General features: G+C 37.5%; 1 protein-coding gene and 1 long non-coding RNA gene across 10 annotated transcripts in view; one reads left to right on the top strand and one right to left on the bottom strand.

Moving 5' to 3' along the window:
- TLK1 (tousled like kinase 1) overlaps positions 1 to 23005 on the top strand; it is a 159766-nt gene that overhangs the window by 40677 nt on the left and 96084 nt on the right. For 5 of the 9 annotated variants that reach the window (XR_014829536.1, XR_014829535.1, XR_014829537.1 and 2 more), the window contains exon 2: positions 5356 to 5474. The exons of the other annotated variants lie outside the window; for them this stretch is intronic. Coding sequence is in view for 2 of the 5 variants with exons in the window: in XM_021075292.2 (XP_020930951.1) it covers positions 5356 to 5474 (119 nt within the window). In the remaining 3 variants the exon portion in view is untranslated. The remainder of the gene's footprint in view (positions 1 to 5355; positions 5475 to 23005) is intronic. 9 annotated transcript variants of the gene reach the window in all.
- LOC146395972 (uncharacterized) lies at positions 8532 to 14769 on the bottom strand. Its single transcript, XR_014829544.1, has 2 exons — positions 12961 to 14769; positions 8532 to 12102 (listed from the first exon to the last, which is right to left on the bottom strand). It is a non-coding gene; the product is annotated as an uncharacterized LOC146395972 (long non-coding RNA).

Below are 23005 nucleotides of genomic sequence, written 5' to 3'. Positions count from 1 at the left end.
GGAAAATTAGCCTCTGAATGGTCTATGTAGAACAACTACAGGCAAGATTATTTTCAAAGTTGAGGAAACACGAAATAGAATCTGAAGTGGAATCTGCTAAGATGTGCTATAGCTCATGGTGGTAAAAAATGTGGAAAACAGAAAAATGCTTAGTTGAACACATTTATAAATCTTGTAAAAATGTGAGATGTTCAAAGCCTACGGTTTTTCAGTAGGTACTTTGCAGAAAATATGTGAATTTATCATATGTTATTAAATCAGTATTGTCAATGGTGAACTCCATTTGTGCTCATGTACTTAATTAGCATCAGCTGCAAAAATTTTGATTAGAAATAGAAACTAAGTATCCTGACGGGCTTAGCAGTGGTAATATTTTATTGCAGTTTTTTTTTTTAGGGCTGCACCCATAGCATATTGAAGTTCCCAGGCTAGGTAGGGGTCAAATTGGACCTGCAGCTGCTGGCCTATGCTCCAGCTACAGCAATGTAGGATCTGAGCTGCGTCTGCGACCTACACCACAGCTCACAGCAATGTTGGATCCCCGACCCTCTGAGTGAGGCCAGGGATTGAACCCGCATCCTCATGGATACTGGTTAGATTCATTTCTGCTGTGCCACAACAGGAACTCCCTTATTGCAGTTTTTGATTTTAGGACTGAGATTGAAGTTTTTCTGAACAATAGTAGCTCTCAGCTACTATTATCAAATACTGATTGACTTTGGAAATTAACTTTTCTACAGACTTGAAAATGTTTTTAATTGAGTTTAACCTGAAATATTACAAGGGAAAATGGCATTCATGTGAAATTTAGCCAAAGTCATTTGAGTGGTAACTGATAGTTTGAATTACAAGTGATGTCAAGTTGCTTTATACACTTCTCATCCAGTTAAGGTGAGATCTTTATTCCCCCATGAATTTGCATGAATACATTTTCTAACCTCAAACAACAGTTTCAGCAGCATTTTTTTTTCTTTTCTTTTTCTTTTTAGGGCTGTCGGTGCAACATATGGAAGTTCCCAAGTTAGAGGTCAAATCAGAGCTGCAGCTGACAGGCTACACCACAGCTACAGCAGTGGGGGATCCGAGCCATGTCTGTGACTTGTACCACAATGTGTGGCAACGCTGGGTCCTTAATCCACTGAGCAAGGCCAGGAGTTGAACCCACATCCTCATGGATACTACTCGGGTTTGTTTCTGCTGAGCCACAATGGGAACTCTGCAGCAGCATTTTTGAGACATAGATGCGAGTGCAAAGGACGTTTCCATAATTCACAATGTATTTAATTGTGCACTTGAGGGGCCTCTACCTAGCCTTCAATAGGAAGTAATTAATTTGCGCTGTAATGATATGCTGAAGGCAAATAGCCAAAGAGTAATAGACTTCCAAAACTGCCTTTGAAATAATGAATATGCTCAATTAAAATCATATGCTTCTGCATTGATATCAGCATTTGGCAGTACCTATCTGTCAGAAGAGACATTTTCAAAGATAAGTGCATAAAATCTGATCATCATTATCAGATGAGTATTTGCAGTATATTTTGACGATAGGAAACTCAAATTAAGTAGAATGTCTTAACCCCTTCCCACCAACTCCATTCTTTTCATTAGCAGTTTACATTCCCACCAGCAATATGTAAGAGTTCAAACTTCTTCACATCCTTGCTAACACTTGTTATTTTTTTTCCTTTTTTATAGTAGCCATCCTAATGGGTGTTGTAGTTTGGATGTGCATTTCCCTAATGATTAATGATATTGATCCTCTTTCATGTACTTACTGGTCAAGTGTATATCTTCTTTAGAGAAACGGCTTTGCCCATGTTTTTTTTTTTTGTTTTTTTTGTTTTTTTTTTGGTCTTTTGTTGTTGTTGTTGTTGTTGTTGCTATCTCTTGGGCCGCTTCCGCGGCATATGGAGGTTCCCAGGCTAGGGGTTGAATCGGAGCTGTAGCCACCGGCCTACGCCAGAGCCACAGCATCGTGGGATCCGAGCCGCATCTGCAACCTACACCACAGCTCACGGCAACGCCGGATCGTTAACCCACTGAGCAAGGGCAGGGACCGAACCCGCGACCTCATGGTTCCTAGTCGGATTCGTTAACCACTGCGCCACGACGGGAACTCCCTGCCCATGTTTTAAATTGGATTTTTGGGAGTTCCTGTCTTGGTGCAGCGAAAACAAATCTGACTAGGAACCATAAGGTTGCGGGTTCTATCCCTGGCCTCATTCAACAGGTTAAGGATCCAGCATTGCCGTGAGCTGTGGTGTAGGTCGCAGATGTGGCTTGGATCTGGCGTTTCTGTGGCTGTGGCGCAGGCTGGCAGCTGTAGCTCTGATTAGACCCCTAGCCTGGGAACCTCCATATGCCTGTGGGTGTGGCCCTAAAAAGCAAAATAAATAAATAAATAAATTGGATCGGTGGTGGTGAGTGGTTTCTTTATATGTTCTGGATATCAATCTGTTATGAGACATGACTTGCAGATATTTTTTTTTCCCATTCACTTTTTTTTTAGGGCCACACCTTTGGCATTTGGGGGTTCCCAGGCTGGGAACTGCTGTAGCTGCTGGCCTACAGCACAGCCACAGAAATGCCAGATCTGAGCCTCATGTGCAACCTACACCATAGCTCTCAGCATTGCCAGATCCTTAACGCACTGAGCGAGGCCAGGGAGCAAACCCGCAACCTTGTGGATACTAGTCAGATTCGTTTCTTTTTTTTTTTTTTTTAAGATTCGTTTCTTAACCTGCTGAGCCACAATGGGAACTTCCTTTTTTCTTTTAATTTTGATGAAGCCACCAAGGCTATTCATTGGTGGATGCAAATTTTGCTTTTTTTGTTTTTCAGTGATGGTGGTTAATAAAACAGGAAAAACATGGGGAAAAAATCCTTGACCTCATAATATATATAAATGTTAATTTAGGATAAATTGTGGACCTGAGCAGAAAAACATAAAACTCATAAAGATTATTTTTTACTTTAAGGCATGCAACGTTTTCTTGAATAGAAAAATAACCATAAATATAAAAATTAGATAATTTCCACTTCACCAGAATTAAACATTTCTGCTTGTCAAAACACTGTAAAGAAAATGGGGGAAAAAATGATGCTTAGAGAAAGTGTTTCATTTATCTATCAGTCATCTGACAATGACTGTTTCTGATGTAATAACAGGATCAGAAAAAAAAAGGAATGTTGGTGATACTTGAAAGCACATTGTTAAGAGTGTGCTTTTTTTTTGTTTTTTGTTTTAGCCACCCCCACAGCATACAGAGTTCCCAGGCCAGGGATCGGATTCAAGCCACTGCAGCAATACTGGATCCTTAATCCACTGTACTAGGCTGGCGATCAAACCTGTGTCCCAGCACTCCCAGGGTGCTGCCAGTCCTTTGCGCCACAGCAAGAACTCCTCAGGAGTATACTTGTAGAAACCATACTCCGGGGACCTAAGGGAGATAGGGCTATAAATCACCAGTTTAAGGAAAGAAGTGATAATATTAAAAACATGAAATATTAAAAGCAAACTGTGTTTTAAAGACATGTAAGTGAGGCAGAAGGAGGCAGGGAGGGAAAAGATGCAAGACAGTGGCAATACATGCAAATGCAAGATCCCTTGAATGTCAAGGAGTGAGATCAAAAGCAAGCCTTTAGCTTTTTTTCTACAATGGAAGGAAGAAGGATAGAATGGACAGGGAAGATATATGCAGGTACAGTATTGCTAATAAATATGGAAGCTTGGGCATTATCCATCTAGTCCTCTATCAAGATCAGGACAGAAGATAATGAAGGGAACTTGAAAGGATAAGGACTATAGGAGTAACTCGTAATCTTTAGGAGAGGAGTGTTAGAGTGTGCACAAGGGGTCTAGTGTATTTTGAAAGTGTTCCATGTGTGATTCTGGATTCTGGTAACATCTTCTCTGCTCCCCTAAGGTTTTGTCAGTAGAGAAATAACTGACATGGATAATAGAAATTTTAATTCTGTAACTAGAATTTGTGGTGCTTTAGTCTACATGGTATCAGTTACACGAGGGTGCTAATTTTTCTCCCTTAATTCTCTTGGTTGTTGTTCAATAATAGATACTACCTCAGTGATCTGGTTGTTAAATATGTGTGTTTTCCATCTACCTGATGAACAGAAAAATATTTGGGATGTGGCAGTAATAAAACAATCCTTCCTGGAAACAAGGACCTACTGTATAGATCAGGGAAATCTATTCAGTACTCTGCGATAGCCTATATGGAGATAGAATGTGAAAAATAATGGATATATATGTAGATGCATGACTGATTTCACTTCGCCCTACACCTGAAGCTAACACAACCTTGTAGGTCACCTATACACCAATGAAGTTTATTTTAAAAAAAAAAAAAACCCAAAAAACAATCATTCCCAGTTTAAAATATAGTTAATCAGATAAGATATAGATAAGCAAAATACTTAAGTTAATATCACTTAGTACCAAAATTCTTTGTAAGCTTAGAATAGGGAGATTACACTATGAGAAGTAGTATTTTTCAAACTATGGGTCTGGATTCATTAATGGCTCACAAAATCTGTTTAATAGATCACAACAAGTGTTTTTCTTTTTTGCTTTTTAGGACCATACCCGTGGCGTATGGAGGTTCCCAGACTAGGGCTTGAATTGGAGCTGCAGCTGCTGGCCTACACCACAGCCATAGCAATGCAGGATCCAAGCCTCATCTGTAACCTATACCACAGCCCACATCAATGCTGGATCCCCAGCCCACTGAGCGAGACCCACATCCTCATGGATACTAGTTGGATTCATTTCCGCTGTGGTTACAATGAGAACTCTGTGTGTGTGGTTTTTTTTTTTTTTTTTGTCTTTTTGCTATTTCTTGGGCCGCTCCCGCGACATATGGAGGTTCCCAGGCTAGGGGTCGAATCGGAGCTGTAGCCACTGGCCTACGCCAGAGCCACAGCCACGTGGGATCCGAGCCACGTCTGCAACCTACACCACAGCTCCTGGCAACGCCGGATTGTCAACCCACTGAGCAAGGGCAGGGACCGAACCCGCAACCCGCAACCTCATGGTTCCTAGTTGGATTCGTTAACCACTGCGTCACGACGGGAGCTCTTGTTTTTCTTTTTTAATAGGTTAGACTAGACTAGAAAATATGGGGATGTACTGCATATGTTAAAAGTATTTGTAGAACTTAAGTCCTTACTTTTGTCTTTTTTGGGAATTTATTCATTAAGTTTATATTTACATCTCAACCAATTACGTATATGTATTTTGAGATATTTGTATATAAAGATACACATATGTATGTGTTTGGTTTTTTGGTTTTTTTTTTTTGTTTTTTTTTTTGTTTTTTTTTTTTGTCTTAATAGGTGCAATGGATGAACTTCATAGTCTGGATCCAAGAAGGCAAGAATTATTGGAAGCTAGATTTACAGGAGTTGCAAGTGGGAGCACAGGGAGCACGGGCAGTTGCAGTGTTGGAGCTAAAGTAAGTAAAATTGTAATTTTTATTTGAAATTTTTTCCTTGTATTAAATGATACAAAATATATTCTGTAAAGGATCTCTGCATATGTGCTTAACAGCAAGTTATCACTTACTCTAACTTTTGTAACATGTAGGAAAAAATTCAGTGTTTATATACCTGATTTCTAACATAGCATATATATTTCAGGTGCAGTATGTTGTAATACAGCATAATATATAATATATTAGATTTCAGGGGTAAAAAGAAATTTGGTAGATTATACTGCCTTTCTCCTATTACGTAATTTTTACCTTTCCTGTTCTTTGTTTCTTCCTTACCCCTGTCATCCATTTTCCTATCTGTTCTTCTCTATATAGTAATCCACTGCTTCTTACTGCTGCATAAAATTAATTGTGTTATTTGTTAGGCCTTCTAGTAATAGATGACAAGTTGTCTCCAAATCCCCACTACCTCACACTGCAATGAATTTCTTGTAATTGTTTCTTATGGAACTTTGCGAGCATTTATTCAGGATATATTTCCAAGAGCAGACTTGCTAGGGCATAGGGTGTGTATAGATTTAAATTGAATAAATAGTGCAGGATTGCTATTCAGAACAGTTATTCAGGTTAATAAAAAACTAATCTGCACTTTCAGCAGAGTGTGTAAATCTATCTCCGTAGTCCGGAAACTCTTGACACCATTCAGATTCCTCATTTTTTATAGTCCAGTAGGTTTAAAATAATACATAATTGTCTTACTCATACTGCCAGTTATTTTGAGCATTCCTTCATGTGCCTATTAGCTTTGAGGGAGTCTCTTATAAATTGCTCCATTCTTTGCCTGTTTTTCTGTCAGAATCACTGTTTTTCTCAAACTGATTTTCCTGTATTTGTTGTATATTCGGCATATCAATTCCATGTTGATTTTATACAGATGAAATAAATTTTCCCATTTTGTCATATCTGTTAATTTTGTTCATGGTATCCATCATTGTACAGAATTATTTAATTTTGTTGTATTCACACTCACCAGTTTTTTTTGCTTTATGGTCTGTACCTCTGAAATTTTGACTAACTCTTGGTGTACTAAGAAAAACGGTCATCACCATTAACTGTTTGGGTCCAGTGGATCTTTTTGTTATATTTTATTTTACTAGTTTATAGCAGTTGGGAATAAAAGTAAATGAAAAAAGAAATTTTAATTAATTTTTTTTTTTGGGGGGACTTTTTGTCTTTTCTAGGGCTGCTCCCGCGGCACATGGAGGTTCCCAGGCTAGGGGTCAAATCAGAGCTGTGCCAGAGCCACAGCAATGCAGGATCTAAGCCACGTCTGCGACCTGCGCCACAGCTCACGGCAACGCTGGATCCTTAACCCACTGAGCAAGGCCAGGGATCAAACCCACAACCTCATGGTTCCTGGTCAGATTCCTTAACCACTGATCCATGATAGGAGCTCCAAATGAATTTAAATATACTAAAAATCTCTTTGTATCAAGTAAATCTTGGTGCATGAACATTGTAAAAGGTGAAGGACAACGTCATGCATCCTTCAAGCATAATGAAATTGTCCAGGTTCTTGTTGCAGAATATTATATGATGGAAGTCCTTCAGTTGAATGATTTCTTTTTTTTTTCCCCTTAGAGATGTATTTTCCAGTTCATTGATTTTTTTTTTTTTTTTTTTCATTTTGCTTTTTAGGGCCACACCCATAGCATATGGAAGTTCCCAGGCTAGGGGTTGAATTGGAGCTACAGCTGCTGGCCTATGCCATAGCCACAGCAATGCTAGATCTGGACCGTGTCTGACCTACAGTATAGCTCATGTCAATGCCAGATCCTTAACCCATTGAGCAGGGCCAGGGATCAAACCCACATCCTCACGGATACTAATCAGATTTGTTACCACTGAGCTTCGATGGGAACTCCTCCTTGATCTTGAATTTAAGAAAATTCGTCTATGATAATGTCGTTTGAAGACTCTGAGATTTTACTTATATAGTCAATGTCACCATCATCAGTTTTAGGTGCCGTTATCTCTTCGTATTTACTTTTCCGATTTATCTAATAATTATAAGTTGACTTACTCTGCATTTTCTTCTTTTGACCATCCTGAGTAGAAAATTAAAATTTCTTAATTCTCAGCTAGAGTCTTTGAAAGCTAAAATCAGACTACAAAGATGGTTTCTTAGTCATTTATGCATTTTTGAAAGATGATGCAGTACTTTGGGCAAGGCAAGTAGATAACTGAAAGATTATAATTTATTTCACTATTGCATCATCCGTTAGGTCATTTAATCTATTGTTTTTTCTATTTCTACTATAATAAACCATCACCACATTACTCAAAGGAGTACAAAATTATTGTCTTTCACTTACGTAGGTTCAGAAGTCTGACACTGGTTTCCTTTGGCTAAAAACAAAGTGTCTGCAAAACTGCATTCCTTTCTGAGGGCTCTTGGGCAGGATCTTTTGCCTTGCCTTTTCCATCTGAGAGGCTGCCTACATACCTTGGCTGGTGGTCTTCTTCCTCCATCCTCAAAGCCATTATTGTTGCATCTCTCTTACTTTTTGGAAGTTGCTTCTCTTGGACCATAGCCTAGAAGGATTCTTCACTTTTAAATACTGATGTAATTAGGTGGGGTCTGCGCTGTCTGGATAATGTGGTATTATTTCCCCAATTCAAAATGCTTCCCTTAATCACATCTGCAAAGTCCCTTTTGCTGTATAAAACAGCATTCATAGGTTCTGGGTAGGGCATGGGCATCATTGGGGGTCAATATTCTGCCTGTCATACCATCATTCTTCCACTTTTTATTTTAGTGGTATTTATTTGTTTTAGTATAGTTGATGAGTAATGATGAATAATGATGAGTTCCTAAGATGATATAATACCATAAGAGAAATAAGAGTAAGATTTCATATTGTGTATTAGATTTTGGGAATGGTCAAGTAGACATCTGGTAATTAAATTACGAAGTAAGAATATATTTTATTTCTATTAAAAATAAAATTTAATTTTATTCTTTGGATGATCTCTTTTGTCTTTTTTTTTTTGCTATTTCTTGGGCCGCTCCCGCGGCATATGGAGGTTCCCAGGCTAGGGGTCTAATCGGAGCTGTAGCCACCGACCTTATCCAGAGCCACAGCAATGTGGGATCCGAGCCGCATCTACAACCTACACCACAGCTCATGGCAACGCTGGATCATTAACCCACTGAGCAAGGGCAGGGACCGAACCTGCAACCTCATGGTTCCTAGTCGGATTCGTTAACCACTGCGCCACGACGGGAACTCCCTGGATGATCTCTAAGAAATAAAAGTCCTGAAATATTAATTGTTACAAACAGAATTACCTAAAAGAGAAGCAAAGAGACTAAAATTGGATCTGGCAGAATTCTAATTGTACTCTAAAAGTTGAATACTTTTTCCCTACCTCTGAGGCACCAAGATATTCTATAGTTCATTCTATTAATTTTACAATTTTATATTTATGCTTTTATCCATCTAGGCTCCATATTGGCTCTAGTATTGATAGAAATCCAGTTTTATTTTTCTCAATATAGGGAACCATTTTTCTCCACAATGCTTCTTAAATCATCTGTGTTTTCCCACTGATTTCTGATGCTACCTGTATCATATTATCATGTATCTATACTGATCTGTCTCTGAAATTTCTCTTATGATCCAGTGGTCTCTCTGTATTCTTATGCCAGTATCACATTAAAAAAGAATACTATTAGGGATCTGACATTGTAATTGCTTTGGTGTGGGTTTGATCATTGGCCCAGGAATTTCTGCATGCCATAGGCACAGCCAAAAAAAAAAAAATACTGTTGTATTTTGATATGTCTTTAGTATATGGTAGAGTAAGTCTCTCCTTTAATCTTCTTTTGTAAGGTTAACTTAATTATTTATGGATCATTATTCCCTTTTATAATGTTTGAGCATCTCTTCATTTGCATGTTAGCATTTGGGGATTATTTTTTGATAATAACTTATTTTTTTTGTTAAAAGATACAGATGGAATATTTATTAATGTGTTGAATCAATAAATTAATTTTGATAGTCCTGAATCTTTCTAAGCTTAGGTTGTTCCATGCAAGTACACAAAATTTCTCTCTATTTGTTCAGTTCTCTTTGTAGAGTTCTTAAAATTTTTGGCTAGTTTTTATGAATTTGGGGGGCTAATTCTTAGATACTTTAAAGTATTTGTGGCTAAGGGTGTTTTTTTGTTTTGTTTTGTTTTTTTGTTTTTCGGCTGCGCTGTGGCATATGGAGCTCCCTGGCCAGGTATCAGATCTGAGCTGCAGCTGTGGCAACTCCGGATCCTTAACCCACTGTGCCAGGCCAGGGATTGAAACCCACATCCCAGTGCTACCAAGATGCTGCTAATCCTGGTGTACCACAGCGGGAGCTCCTAAAGTTCTTTTTTGTTATATATATTCTGGTTGGTTATTGCTGACTTAGGAGGCTTTTGATTTTTATAGACTGATCGTGTATGTTAGCAGTCTTGCTATTGGTCGCTATTTTTGGTTGTACTACTTTGCTTGTTCTCTAGGTTTCTTTAAGAGAAATAATTATCTTCCCAAAATTACAGGGTCTTTTTTCTTATACCTCATATTTATATTTTTCCTTATATTGGTCATGACCTTCAGTACTCTGTCTTGTTCAAGAGGAATCATTTAAAGATTTTCTGATAAGTATAAGATTTGCTATATATAACCATGTGTTTTGTGTATATAACCATGCCCAAATTACAGAAGAGCTTTTCTGTTCCTGGTTGGTTAAGAAGTTTTCCACACAAGAACTACCTGAACTGATTAACGAATTCAGCAAAGTAGCAGGACACAAGATTATCATTCAGAAATTGGTTGCATTTCTCTATACTAACAATGCAATATCAGAAAAACAATACACAAATATAGTGCCTTTAAAACTGTACTCCAAAAAATTATAAATACCTAGGAATAAACCTGACCAAGAAGGTGAAAGACCTATATGCTGAGAACTATAAAACATTAATCAAGGAATTAAAGACGATTCAAAGAAATGAAAGATATTCCCTGCTTCAGGATTGGTATAATTAATGTTGTTAAAATGACCATACTACCCAAAGCAACCTGCAGATTCAGTGGACTCCCTATCAAATTACCCATGACATTTTTTTCACAGAACTGGAACAAACAGTTGGCATGTGGAAGTTCCCAGGCCATGGGTGAAACTTGAGCCACAGCAGTGATGTGAGCCACAGCAGTAGCAGCACTGGATCCTTAACTGCTAGGCCACCAGGGAATGCTTACTTTTATTTGCTTCTACTCCTTGCTTTCCATTAGACAAAGTAGAGGGTTTTTTTTCTTGATATTTTAAAATTACAGATTCTGTTTTTAGTGTTATGACATTCTTTACTCATTTATTTATTTCTGTTCTCTCAAACTGGTATTTATGTGTTCCTTCAGGGTCTCCCCCCCACACACGGCTTTTTACTTTGAAAAGAGTGTTATACCAATAGAAAAGTTGCAAGTATTTTACAAAGAATTTTTGCATACTCTTTATCTAGATTTAAGAAATGTAAGTATTTTTGCCAGTTTTGTGCTTGTGTATGCATACACATCTCTACCATCTCTCTCTAGTATCACTGTAGTCTCTGTGATGAATGTAAATAGACCTTTTCAAGGAGCTCTGCTTCATTTTAGTGGGAAATGGTACTTAGGAACCAATCTAGTTGTTTTGTTATGTGCTGGTTTCTTTGAAGAATGTCAGCTAATGTAGAAGGAATGTGGAATCAGAAAATCAACATTTACTATTCCCCGGTATAATTATTGATTAAGAATCATCAGTGGGTGCTAAAATCCTATAGCAAAATGTTTCGGAGAACAATATTGTACGAGGTCTCAAAGTTTTACCCTATAGATTAGTTATTAATTATAAAAGAGAAAATATGCTTTTAAAATGTAGAGACTTGTTAGTCACCACCATAATAAACAAGGTGAAACTTTGCTTTGGCAGTGTCACAGAGAGCCTGACATTATGTGCATCCTGAGGGTGATGCAATAGGAGGAACACTCATCACCTGTAGTTTTCATGCTAGAAATGTTTGATTTGAATTTAATCATGAGGAAATACTCCTGGGACATCCTGCTGGTCTGGACTCTTTAAATATTCAGTGCCATGAAGAACAAAGGGTGGCAGAAGGACTGTTCTGGGTTGGAGAGACAAAAGAGACACAGCAGCCAAATGCACTGTGTGCATCTGTAAATCCTGATTTGCTCCTGGATTGGGAGAAAAACCGTTTTTAAGGAACACTTTTGAGACAACAGGGGAAATTTGAGTATGGATTATTATGTTGGAAAGTGGGACTGAATTAATGTTGGTTTTACTTTTCTTTGGGGGTAAGCTTGTATTTTAAAAATAGTCATTTAACTTTAAAAATAAATGAAGGTAAAGTTTCAAAATGTAGGATAGTGGTGAGCAACAACACTTACAGTTTTTAAAATTTAAATTGATGATGCTAATGTGCCTGTGAAATGCAGTATTAGTGGGTAGGCAAATTTTAATAATAGTAACACCAAGAGTTTATAATGTGGAAATAAAAACATTGAAAGGATCAAATTTCTTTTTTTTTTTTTTTTTTCTTCTTTTTGTCTTTTTGCCTTTTCTAGGGCCACTTCTGCAGCATATGGAGGTTCCCAAGCTAGGGGTCGAATTGGAGCTGTTGCCGCCGGCCTACACCAGAGCCACAGCAACGCGGGATCCGAGCCGCGTCTGCAACCTACACCACAGCTCACGGCAACGCCGGATCGTTAACCCACTGAGCAAGGGCAGGGACCGAACCCGCAACCTCATGGTTCCTAGTCGGATTCGTTAACCACTGCGCCATGACGGGAACTCCTCCTTCTTTGTTTTTTTTTGTTTTTGTTTTTTTTTTCTTTTTAGGATCAAATTTCTGATAGTGATCTTGGTCTGGGGAGGAGGAACAGGGGAGAAAGGTAAGAAAATCATCTAGGGGTACCAATAATTCAGTAAGAATTGATTTGTCTATAGAGAAAAATAGAGTTACATGTTTGCTAAAAATAAAGTAATAAGCAAAAGCAACAGAGATACTATATATAGAACTTTTAAATTACTGTAATGCAGTGTAGGAGGAGGAATAAAAAGAAAATAATAAAAGCGAAAAAAAGTAAACAAAAATATTCTATTTTTACCTGCTATTTGTAGAATGTGGAAGAAATAAAGCAAGTAAATATTATCATAATAAATAAGAATCCATCTATAGGCTGTTGAGAAGCAACATCCCTCCAAAATGACAAAGACTGGTGGGTAGTCCCCATCGTGGCGCATCGGAAACAAATCCGATTAGGAACCATGAGGTTACAGATTCGATCCCTGGTCTCACTCAGTGGGTTAAGGATCTGGCATTGCTGTGAGCTGTGGTGTAGGTCACAGACGCAGCTCAGATCCTGCATTGGTCTGGCTGTGGTGTAGGCCAGCAGTTATAGCTCCGATTCGACCCCTAAGCTGGGAACCTCTATATGCTGCGAGTGCAGCCCTAAAAAGCCAAAAAAAAAAAAAAAAAAAAAAAAAAAAGAAGAAAAACAAAGTCTGGAAGTAACTGGAAAGAAAATATTTCAGATAATAATAAAAAGAAAGTAAATTAAATATAAATTTGAGATAAGTTTCTTCCCAACTTCAGATCCCTTCCAGGACTTCCCATCACATTTGAAATAAAATTCAATGTATTCACTATGCCCTAACTACACCTTCACCTTCTAGGTGAACTATGCTGTTCAACTAATACCTGTCCCACTACTACACTCAGACTGGTTTATTTGCCAGTTGCCTCAAACATACTTCTCTCTGACCTTATTCAAGTTTTTGCTCAAATGTCACCTCTTTAGAGAGGCATTCTTTTGACCATTCTATGTAAGATGATACCCTGTATCACTCTTTCTTTTGCTGTTTATTTTTTTTATTAAAGTACATGTTGCTTCTTTATATATTACTAAATATTTATATGTTTGTTTATTGTCTTTTTCCCTTCTTGTAATGTAAACTTTATGAGCACTTGGACTTGTCTTTTTTTTTTTTCATTGCTATATCCCTCGGATTTTCACTAGTATTGCCTTCAGTAAATATTTTTGAATGCATGAATGAGGATCAAATAAAACAGTCTTCATTACCAAAAGTCTGGTTGGAACAAAGGTAGATATTTTTTAAGGACTAAGAATCCTTAAAGAAGATGTGACAGTCATAAACTTTCTATATATCAAACAGTTCTAAAAATACATAGTGAAGTTATTAAAATATAGTAAGTTATGGTGATGAATTTTAATATAATTCTTTTTGGATTTTGACTGTTCATTTGTAAAAGAGCAAGGTTAGTATACAGAATTGTACAATGTGTTCTGCATGCTTGATTTGGCAGATATATATACACTCACAATCAGTATTCTTTGTTGGAGGATTATGTAATTGCAAATTTGCCTACTTATTAAAACTTTTTTGTAATATCAAGACCAATACTTGCATTGCTTTTGTTGGTCATTCAAGGGCCTGTGCATATGCAGAGTGATGAAAATTTCGAGTTGCCTGAGGCTGAACAAAGTGACACTCTGCCTATGTTTTCAGCTCTCATACTGTACACAAGTATTCTTAGTTTACTTAATGCTATGTTTTTTACTTTTTTGTACTTTTTATTGGTAACCCCTATTAAAATATTTATTTTAATAATTAAAATATTAAAATAGCCCCTGTGTTGTCTGGTTGTTCTAAGCATAGGAAGATTGTGATGTTCCTTAGGGAGAGAATATGCCTGTTAGATTAGTTTCATTCAGGTGTGAATAACGCATTGGCCATGAATTCAGTGTTCATGAATCAGCAGTATATGTTAAATGTCTTAAAATTTTATATAAAATAAATTATGTATTGTTCAGTTGATGAAAATGTGATGAGGAGCTCACAGGAACCTAACCCTCTATTTGCCTTAGCAGCGAGGATTTATCATTTGACTATTCCATATAACTGATAACAAAAATTGGGGTGAGAAAGAGAACTTATATTCTATCAAATACCATTTCTTTTATCTTACCCCAAGCCTGCTTCACCTATTTTACTTGCCACAGATCCTTGTGGCATGTATTTGTGGCTCTGTTGCAGGATTACACATAGAAAATAAAGGCAAACATTATAAATTGTACTAATAAAAAGTTATTGTGTAGCTATTATGTTGGGAGAAGGAACCAGAGGAAAAGATTTATTTTCATATTGTATGTAGAAAAGAGTCACACACAGTTTAGACTTAAAGAATAAAAAAAAAAAAAGTTTAGTATTTAAAGCTAAAGTAACTTTGAAGAATTAAAAATAAAAATGTGTGAGGAAGAAGGGGAAACTGTGACGCCAGTGAATTAAATTCTTCATCTATCATGGCAAGGTCAATAAAGAACTAACTGAAATGTAGCACATACAGTGGAATACTTAGCACCTGTTTGAAAGAAAGGAAAAGGGGGATGGAGAAGCTATGTGTTGATTTGGATTTTTTCCAATGTATATTAAGAGATTAGAAAACAATATAGGACAGTCTGCATAATATTTTGTGTAAGGGAGGAACCAAAGAATGAATATTAGGAGTTCTCTCCTGGTGCAGTGGGTTAAGGATCCAGTATGGTCCCTGCAGTAGCTTGGGTCACTGCTGTGGTGTAGGTTCGATCCTTGGCCAAGAATTTCCATGTGCTGTGGACATGGCAAAGCAAAAAAACAAAAAAAAAAACAAAAAACCCAAACCTAAACAAACAATGTATATTTAATTGTTAGCATAGACATATAGCCTCTAGAAAGATAATTAGAAATGAACTGAAGTAGCTTGTTTGTATTGCCTATTCTAAAGTTTAATTAACATTTTTTTTTTTTCTAAAGTTGTTGCCTCTGAATAGTGGGCCTGATATGGGTGGGAAAATTTCTGTAATGAAATTTTTTGCATGTGCCTGTGTTGCTCTTATGTTTGTTGTTGGTTTTTTGTTTGTTTGTTTATTTTTGTCTTTTTGCTATTTCTTTGGGCCACTCCCATGGCATATGGAGGTTCCCAGGCTAGGGGTCTAATCGGAGCTGTAGCCGCTGGCCTATGCCAGAGCCACAGCAACACAGTATCTGAGCCGAGTCTGCAACCTACACCACAGCTCATGGCAACGCCGGGGATCCTTGACCCACTGAGCAAGGCTAGGGATCGAACCTGCATCCTCATGGTTCCTAGTCGGATTTGTTAACCACTGCGCCCCCACAGGAACTCCTGTTGCTCTTATGTTTTACAAAATGCATGAGTAGTTGCAAATGAAAAAAAATCTTTGCTTTGAAGCCTTCGAATGTCTCTGAGTGTGTGCTTGTGTGTGCACATACTGAATATCTCAGTTAATGAATGATGATATACTACATTTTGTCAAGCCCCCTTTTTCTCAATTTGAAACTTTTTTTGTTGAGATATAATTCACATACCATAAAATTGACCCTTCTAAAGTGTACTTTTCAGTGACTTTTAGAATATCCCAAAGTTGTGCAGCCATTGCCAATGTCTAATTCTAGAATATTTTTATCACCCCGAAAAGAAGCCATGTAAACATACATAGCAGCTCCCTATCCCCTTGTTCTCATACCCTACACTTCAGCCTCTGGCAACCGCTGATCTTCTTTCTGTCTGTATGGATTTGCTTCTTCTGAACATTTCATATAAATGGAGTCATACAGTACATGACATTTTGTGTCTGGCTTTTTTCACCTAGTCTAATGTTTCCACAGTTCGTGAATGTTGTAGTATATTGGTACTTCATTCCTCTTTATGACCACATATTTTATTGTATTGCTGTGTATCACGTTTTGTATATCCATTTATCAGTTGGTGGACATTTGGGTTGTTTTCATTTTTGACATGAATAATGCTGCTATGAACATTCTGATACAAGTTTTTGTGAAGAGGAGTTTCCATTGTTGTTCAGTGTGTTAAGAACCTGACTAGTATCAGTGAGGATATCGGTTCTATCCTTAGCCTCCCTCACTTGGTTATGGATCTGGTGTTGCTGCAGTGCTATGGCATGGGTCGCAGATGCTGCTTGGATCTGGTGTGGCTGTGGTGTAGGCTGGCAGCTGCAGCTCCAATTTGACCCCTAGCCCAGGAACTTCCTTCCATATGCCACAAGTGTGGCCCTAAAAAAAAAAAAGTTTTTGTGTAGACATGTTTACAGTTCTTTTAGATATATACCAAGGAGTGAAATTAAGTCACTGTGATATTGACATAGGAAAGAAAAAGGAACTGGTGGAACAGAATGGGGTCCAGCAACAGAACCATCCATATATTTTATCTTGATGTATGACAGAGGTGACACTGCAGTGCAGTGGGGAAAGGGTGGTCTTATAATAGATGGTGTTGGGTCAGTTGGGTGTCCACGTGGGAAAAAGAAATGACTCTTGACCCTCACATCTTAGCATCATACAAAAATCAATTCCAAGTGACTCGTAGATCTAAATATGAAAAAACAATAAAGCTTTAATAAGAATAACGATAGATTTCATAAATAGGTCACTAAAGCCTCAAAGTTCAAAGAAGATTCACACCTAGAATATACAGAGAATTCCAACAAATCGAGAAGGGAAAGATGCACAATCCATCGTCAGAGTTTTAAAAGTCAAATTGTCCTACCAGGCTTACTAATAAAAATTAGTAGAATTTATGTCCCGTTCTTTTAACCCTACACTCAATTCTTCACCAAGGCAGTCCTTCCTGATGGCTTTTTATTATATATGTTTTGTTTCATTTCTAAATAACATTATTATATCTAATTCTTTTTCAGTTTTTGATATTTATTGACTTATTATTTTAGAGGATGAAAGGTTAACTCTTAAATGATCCAGCCCTCTATCCCTATAGAAATAGCACACTTCCTGATCCCATCCTGATTTAGATATATTTTTCGTTTTTGGTTAGATCATTTCATTGTTTCGACTTTGTAAATTTTGTTCACAGCTGTGAGATTCTGTGATTATGTTCTTCTGTACAACTTTTTATTTTTCAGTTTATTTCTTAGTATTTTAGTTTTTTAGTATTCAGTGTAAGCATCCATATAATCTCTTGCAGAGTTGTGTGAATCTCTTGTTTTCAAATATAAATTATTTTCTTTTTTTTTCTTTAGATCTACCTCCTAAAATCTTCCATTCTTCGGTTCTTATCTAGGCTAGTTAGTTACTTTTTCTCTAGGGTACCTTGTTGTCCTGGAATCTTTGTTCATTATCATCATGGAAATTCTTTTTGTATCTGTGTTTGAGCCCCTCTTTCCTGTATGCCATATTTTCTTCTTTCTTGGTATATTCTTTTGTTTTGGTACCATAGCTTCTCTAGTCACTTCCTAAGAAAAGGTAAATGGGTAGTCAGTGTTTTGAGACTTTGCATATTCCCCTCTTCCCAATTGGTTATTAGTTTGTTGGGTATAAAATTCTAGGTTGGAAATCATTTTAACAGAGTTTTGAAGCATTGTTCCATTGCCTTCTAGTTTCCAATGTTACTCCTGATCCATTCTAATTCCTGATCCTTTGTGAGTGTCCTGTTTATTTTTCTCTGGAAGCTTCAAGTCCCTGGCATTTAAATTTGTTTACTGTAATGTGCCTTGGTATGGATCTTGCTTGAACCAGTGTGCTTGGTTCACAAGTGTGTCCTTCCAATCCAGAGCCTCATGTTTTCCATTTCTTGAAAAGTTTCTTGAATTACCTTTTTGATAATTTCACCTCCTTAATTTCTTTCTTTTCTTTTCTTTCTTTTTTTTTTGTGTGTGTGTGTGTCTATGTGTCTTTTTGTCTCTTTAGGGCTGCACCCCACAGCATATGGAGGTTCCTGGACTAGGGGTCGAATTGGAGCTGTAGCTGCTGGCCTACACCACAGCCATAGCAACGCAGGATCTGAGCCACCTCTGCAACCTACACCACAGTTCATGGCAATGCTGGATCCTCAACCCACTGAGTGAGGCCAGGGGGGTTGCATCCTCATGGATGCTAGTTGGGTTTGTTAACTGCTGAACCATGAGGAGAACTCCCTCTTTTTTTTTTTTTTTTACTGAAACTCATTCAGAGCAGGACCTCTTGGTCTGATTCTTTAGATTTCTTCTAATTTTTTTGGTCTCTTCCTGTGGAGATTTCTTCAACTTTATCTTTGAATTCATCTTTTTTTTTTTTTCCTGTGTATTTCAGCTGTCATATTTTTAATTCCCAGGAGTTTTTTTGAGTTCTCCAAATGTTTCTCTTTTTCTTTTTTTTTTTCCAGAGCTGCACCTGCAGCATATGGAAGCCTCCAGGCTAGGGGTCCAGTAAAAGCTGCAGCTGGTGGCCTACACCATAGCCACAGCAACACCAGATCTGTGACCTACACTGCAGGTTGTAGCAATGCTAGATCTTTAACCTGCTAAGTGAGGCCAGGGATTGAATCCATATCCTCATGGATACTAGTTGGGTTCTTAACCCACTGAGCCACAACCGGAACTCCCAAATGTTTCATTGTTTTAGTTTGCTGTTATTGGGATATTAGTAGTAATTTTACTTTTGTGTGTAGTTTTTTTCTGCCCCTTGGATTGTTTATTTCTTAGAGATTTCTTTTTAATTTTTTGTTTTTCTTCAGATGTCTGGTAATATTGGACTTTGCTTATTAGGCACTGAAAAACTAGAAGCTTTGTGTGAGTAAGCAGGACTTAATATAGTAGTTTGACTTGACTGGGTCATTTCTCAGAGTTTTTTGGTATTTGGTATCTGTAAGTCTTGTCCCTTGAGATGATCTGTCTTCCTAGAGAGAAATTCTATGATTGATCTCCTGCCTATAAAGTTTAAGTTTGGGTGCTAACTTTTTGACTTGAGCACAGGAAGATGCTAAGAGTCTCTTAATTGAATGTGTAGAATGCACTGAATACCTTCTGTTTCCTCAGTGTTGCTTATGTGTCTCAGTCTAGAGTTCCTCTGGTTCAACATTTCCAGAGATGGAACCTGACCTCCAATATCTATAATGACAAACTAGTAGTCCATCATATCCTTTTTTGTTCTCATGAATGTAATGTGTTACCTTTCTCTGGCTGCTTTCAAGGTTTTTTTTCCTTTAAAAACTTTTTTTTTTTTTTTTTGAGGTATAAATGACATTTAAGATTACATTAGTTTCAGGGGTACAACATGATGATTCCATGTCTGTATTGCAAAATGGTCACCACAGTGATCTAGTCGACGTCCATCACAATATATGGCTGTAATTTTTTTTCCTTAGGATGAGGACTTTTAAGATTTATTCTTTCAGTGATTTTCAATTATGAAAATACAGTATTTATTAACCGTAGTTGCCATGTTATACATTACATCCCCATGATTTACTTATTTTATAATTGGAAGCTTGTACATTTTGATACCTTTTACCCATTTCTCCCACCCTCCTACCCACCTGCCTCTTGGTAACCAACAGTCTCTTCTTTGTATCCATGAACTTAGTTTTTTTTTTCTGTTTACTGTTTTTTAAGATTCCACAGATCAGAAGGTATTGGTTTTTCTCTGTCAGACTTATTTCATAATCCCTCAAGGTCTATATCCATGTTGTCGCAGATGGCAAAATATCCCTTTTTTAATTTTTATTTCTTAGTTTTTATTATTTTTATTTGTTTAAATGATTTTTATTTTTTCCATTATAGGTGGCTTACAGCGTTCTGTCAATTTTCTGCTATACAGCAAAGTGACCCAGTCATACATACATACATTCTTTTTCTGACATTATCATGTTCCATCATAATTGTTCAGCTTTTGTGGGTTTTTGTTAAATACTTAATGAATTTTATTACATTTATAGGTATACAACAATCATCACAACCAAATTTTATAGCATTTCCTTCCCAAACCCTCAGTGCATCCCCCCAGCCATAAGTTTTGCAAAGTCTGTGAGTCACTATTCTGCAAAGAAGTTCATTGTCTCCTTTATTTAGAATCCACATGTCAGCGATAGCATTTGATATTGGTGTCTCATTGTCTGACTGACTTCACTTAGCATGATAGTTTCTAGGTCCAACCGTGTTGCCAAAATTCCACTATTTCTTTCCTTTTAATGGCTGAGTAATATTCCATCGTGTATATGTACCACATCTTTTTGATCCACTCCTCTGTCAATGGACATTTAGGTTGTTTCCATGTCTTGGATATTGAAGAGTGCTGCAGTGAACATTGGAGTACATGTATCTTTTCAAGTCATGGTTTTCTCTGGATAGATGCCCAGGAGTGGGATTGGTGGATCACATGGATTCTATTTTTTGTTTTCTGAGGAATCTCTGTACTGTTTTCCACAGTGGTTGCACCAATTTACATTTCCAGTAACAGTGTCATAGGGTTCCTTTTTCTCCGCACCCTCTCCAGCACTTATTGTTTGTAGACTTTTTTGATGATGGCCATTCTGGCTGGTGTAAAGTGGTACCTTAGAGTGGGTTTGATTTGCATTTTTCTAATAATGAGTGATGTTGAACATCTTTTCATGTGTTTTTTTTGCAATCCGTATGTCTTCTTTGGAGAACTGTCTGTTTAGATCTTCTGCTCATTTTTTGATGGGGTTGTTTGTTTTTTTTGGTATTGAGCTGTAGGAGGTGTTTGTAGATTTTGGAGATTAATCCCTTGTCAGTTGATTCATTTGCAAAGATTTTCTCCCATTCTGTGGGTTGTCTTTTCGTTTTGTTTAGGGTTTCCTTTGCTGTGCAGAAACTTTTAAATTTAATTAAGTCCCATTTGTTTATTTTTGTTTATTGTCAGTACTCTAAGAGGTGGATCTGAGAAGATTTTGCTGTCGTTTATGTCAGAGAGTGTTTGGCCTAGGTTTGTTTTCCTCTAAGAGTTTGATAGTGTCTGGTCTTATATCTAGGTCTTTAATCCATTTGGAGTTTATTTTTGTGTATGGAGTTAGGGAGTGTTCTAATTTCATTCTTTCACATGTGGCTGTCCAGTTTTCCCAGCACCACTTATTGAACAAGCTGTCCTTTCTCCATTGTATAGTCTTGCTTCCTTTGTCATAGATTAGTTGGCTGTAGGTGCGTGGGTTTAATTCTGGACTTTCTATCCTGTTCCACTGATCTATATTTCTGTCTTTGTGCCAGTACCATGTGGTTTTTGATGACTGTTGCTTTGTAGTATAGTCTGAAGTCCGGGAGCCTGATTCCTCCAGCTCCATTTTTCTTTTTCAGGATGTCTTTGGCTATTCTGGGTCTTTTGTGCTTCCAAATAAACTTTAAAATATTTTGTTCGAGCTCTGTGAAAAATGTCCTTGGTAATTTGATAGGGATTGCCTTAGGTAGTATAGTCATTTTAACAATATTGACGCTTCCAGTCCAAGAACATGGTATGTCTTTCCATCTGTTTGTGTTATCTTTGATTTCTTTCATCAGCATCTTATAGTTTTCAGAGTACAGGTCTTTTGTCTCTCTAGGTAGGTTTATTCCTAAGTATTTTACTCTTTTTGATGCAATGGTAAATGGGATTGCTTGCTTAATTACTCTTTCTGCTCTTTCATTGTTAGTATATAGAAATGCTACTGATTTCTGTGTATTGATTTTGTATACTGTGACTTCGCCACATTCATGGATGAGCTGTAACAGTTTACTGGTAGAGTCTTTAGGATTCTCTAGGTATAGTGTTTTGTCATCTGCAAATAGTGATAGTTTTAGCTCTTCCTTTCCAATTTGGATTCCTTTTATTTCTTTAACTTCTCTGATTGCTGTGGCTAGGACTCCCAAAACTATGTTGAAAGTCTTGTTCTTCATCTCAGTGGGAATTCTTTCACCTTTTCACCATTGAGAATGGTGTTAGCTGTGGGTTTGTCATATATGGCCTTTATTATGTTGAGGTAGGTTCCCTCTATGCCCACTTTCTGATGGGTTTTTATCAGAAATGGGTGTTGGATTTTGTCAAAGGCTTTTTCCGCATCTATTGAGAGGATCATATGGTTTTTATTCTTCAGTTTGTTAATGTGGTGTATCACACTGATGGATTTGCAGATATTGAAGAACCCTTGCATCCCTGGGATAAATCCCACTTGATCATGATGTACACTCCTTTTATTGTATAGTTGGATGCGGTTTGCTAGTATTTCATTGAAGATTTTTGCCTTGATGTTCATCAGTGAAATTGGCCTTTAGTTTTCTTTTTTGGTGGCATCTTTGTCCGGTTTTGGAATCAGGATGATGGTGGCCTCATAGAATGAGTTTGGGAGTGTCCCTTCCTCTGCAATTTTTTTTTTTTTGTCTTTTTGTCTTTTTTGTTGTTGTTGTTGCTACTTCTTCGTCCGCTCCCGCGGCATATGGAGGTTCCCAGGCTAGGGGTTGAATCGGAGCTGTAGCCACCGGCCTACGCCAGAGCCACAGCAACGCAGGATCCGAGCCGCGTCTGCAACCTACACCACAGCTCACGGCAATGCCGGACCGTTAACCCACTGAGCAAGGGCAGGGACCGAACCCGCAACCTCATGGTTCCTAGTCGGATTCGTTAACCACTGTGCCACGATGGGAACTCCCAAAATCTGCACTT

The sequence above is a fragment of the Sus scrofa genome, chromosome 15 (genome assembly GCF_054392235.1).
Source record: "Sus scrofa isolate SSC_HxYL_T2T_F1_AM1 chromosome 15, Sscrofa_HxYL_maternal_Yorkshire_Landrace_v2.0, whole genome shotgun sequence".
Taxonomy (NCBI): Eukaryota; Metazoa; Chordata; class Mammalia; order Artiodactyla; family Suidae; genus Sus; species Sus scrofa.
The sequence above is the reverse complement of the archived record's forward strand: the minus strand, read 5'-3'. Positions and strand labels throughout refer to the sequence as shown.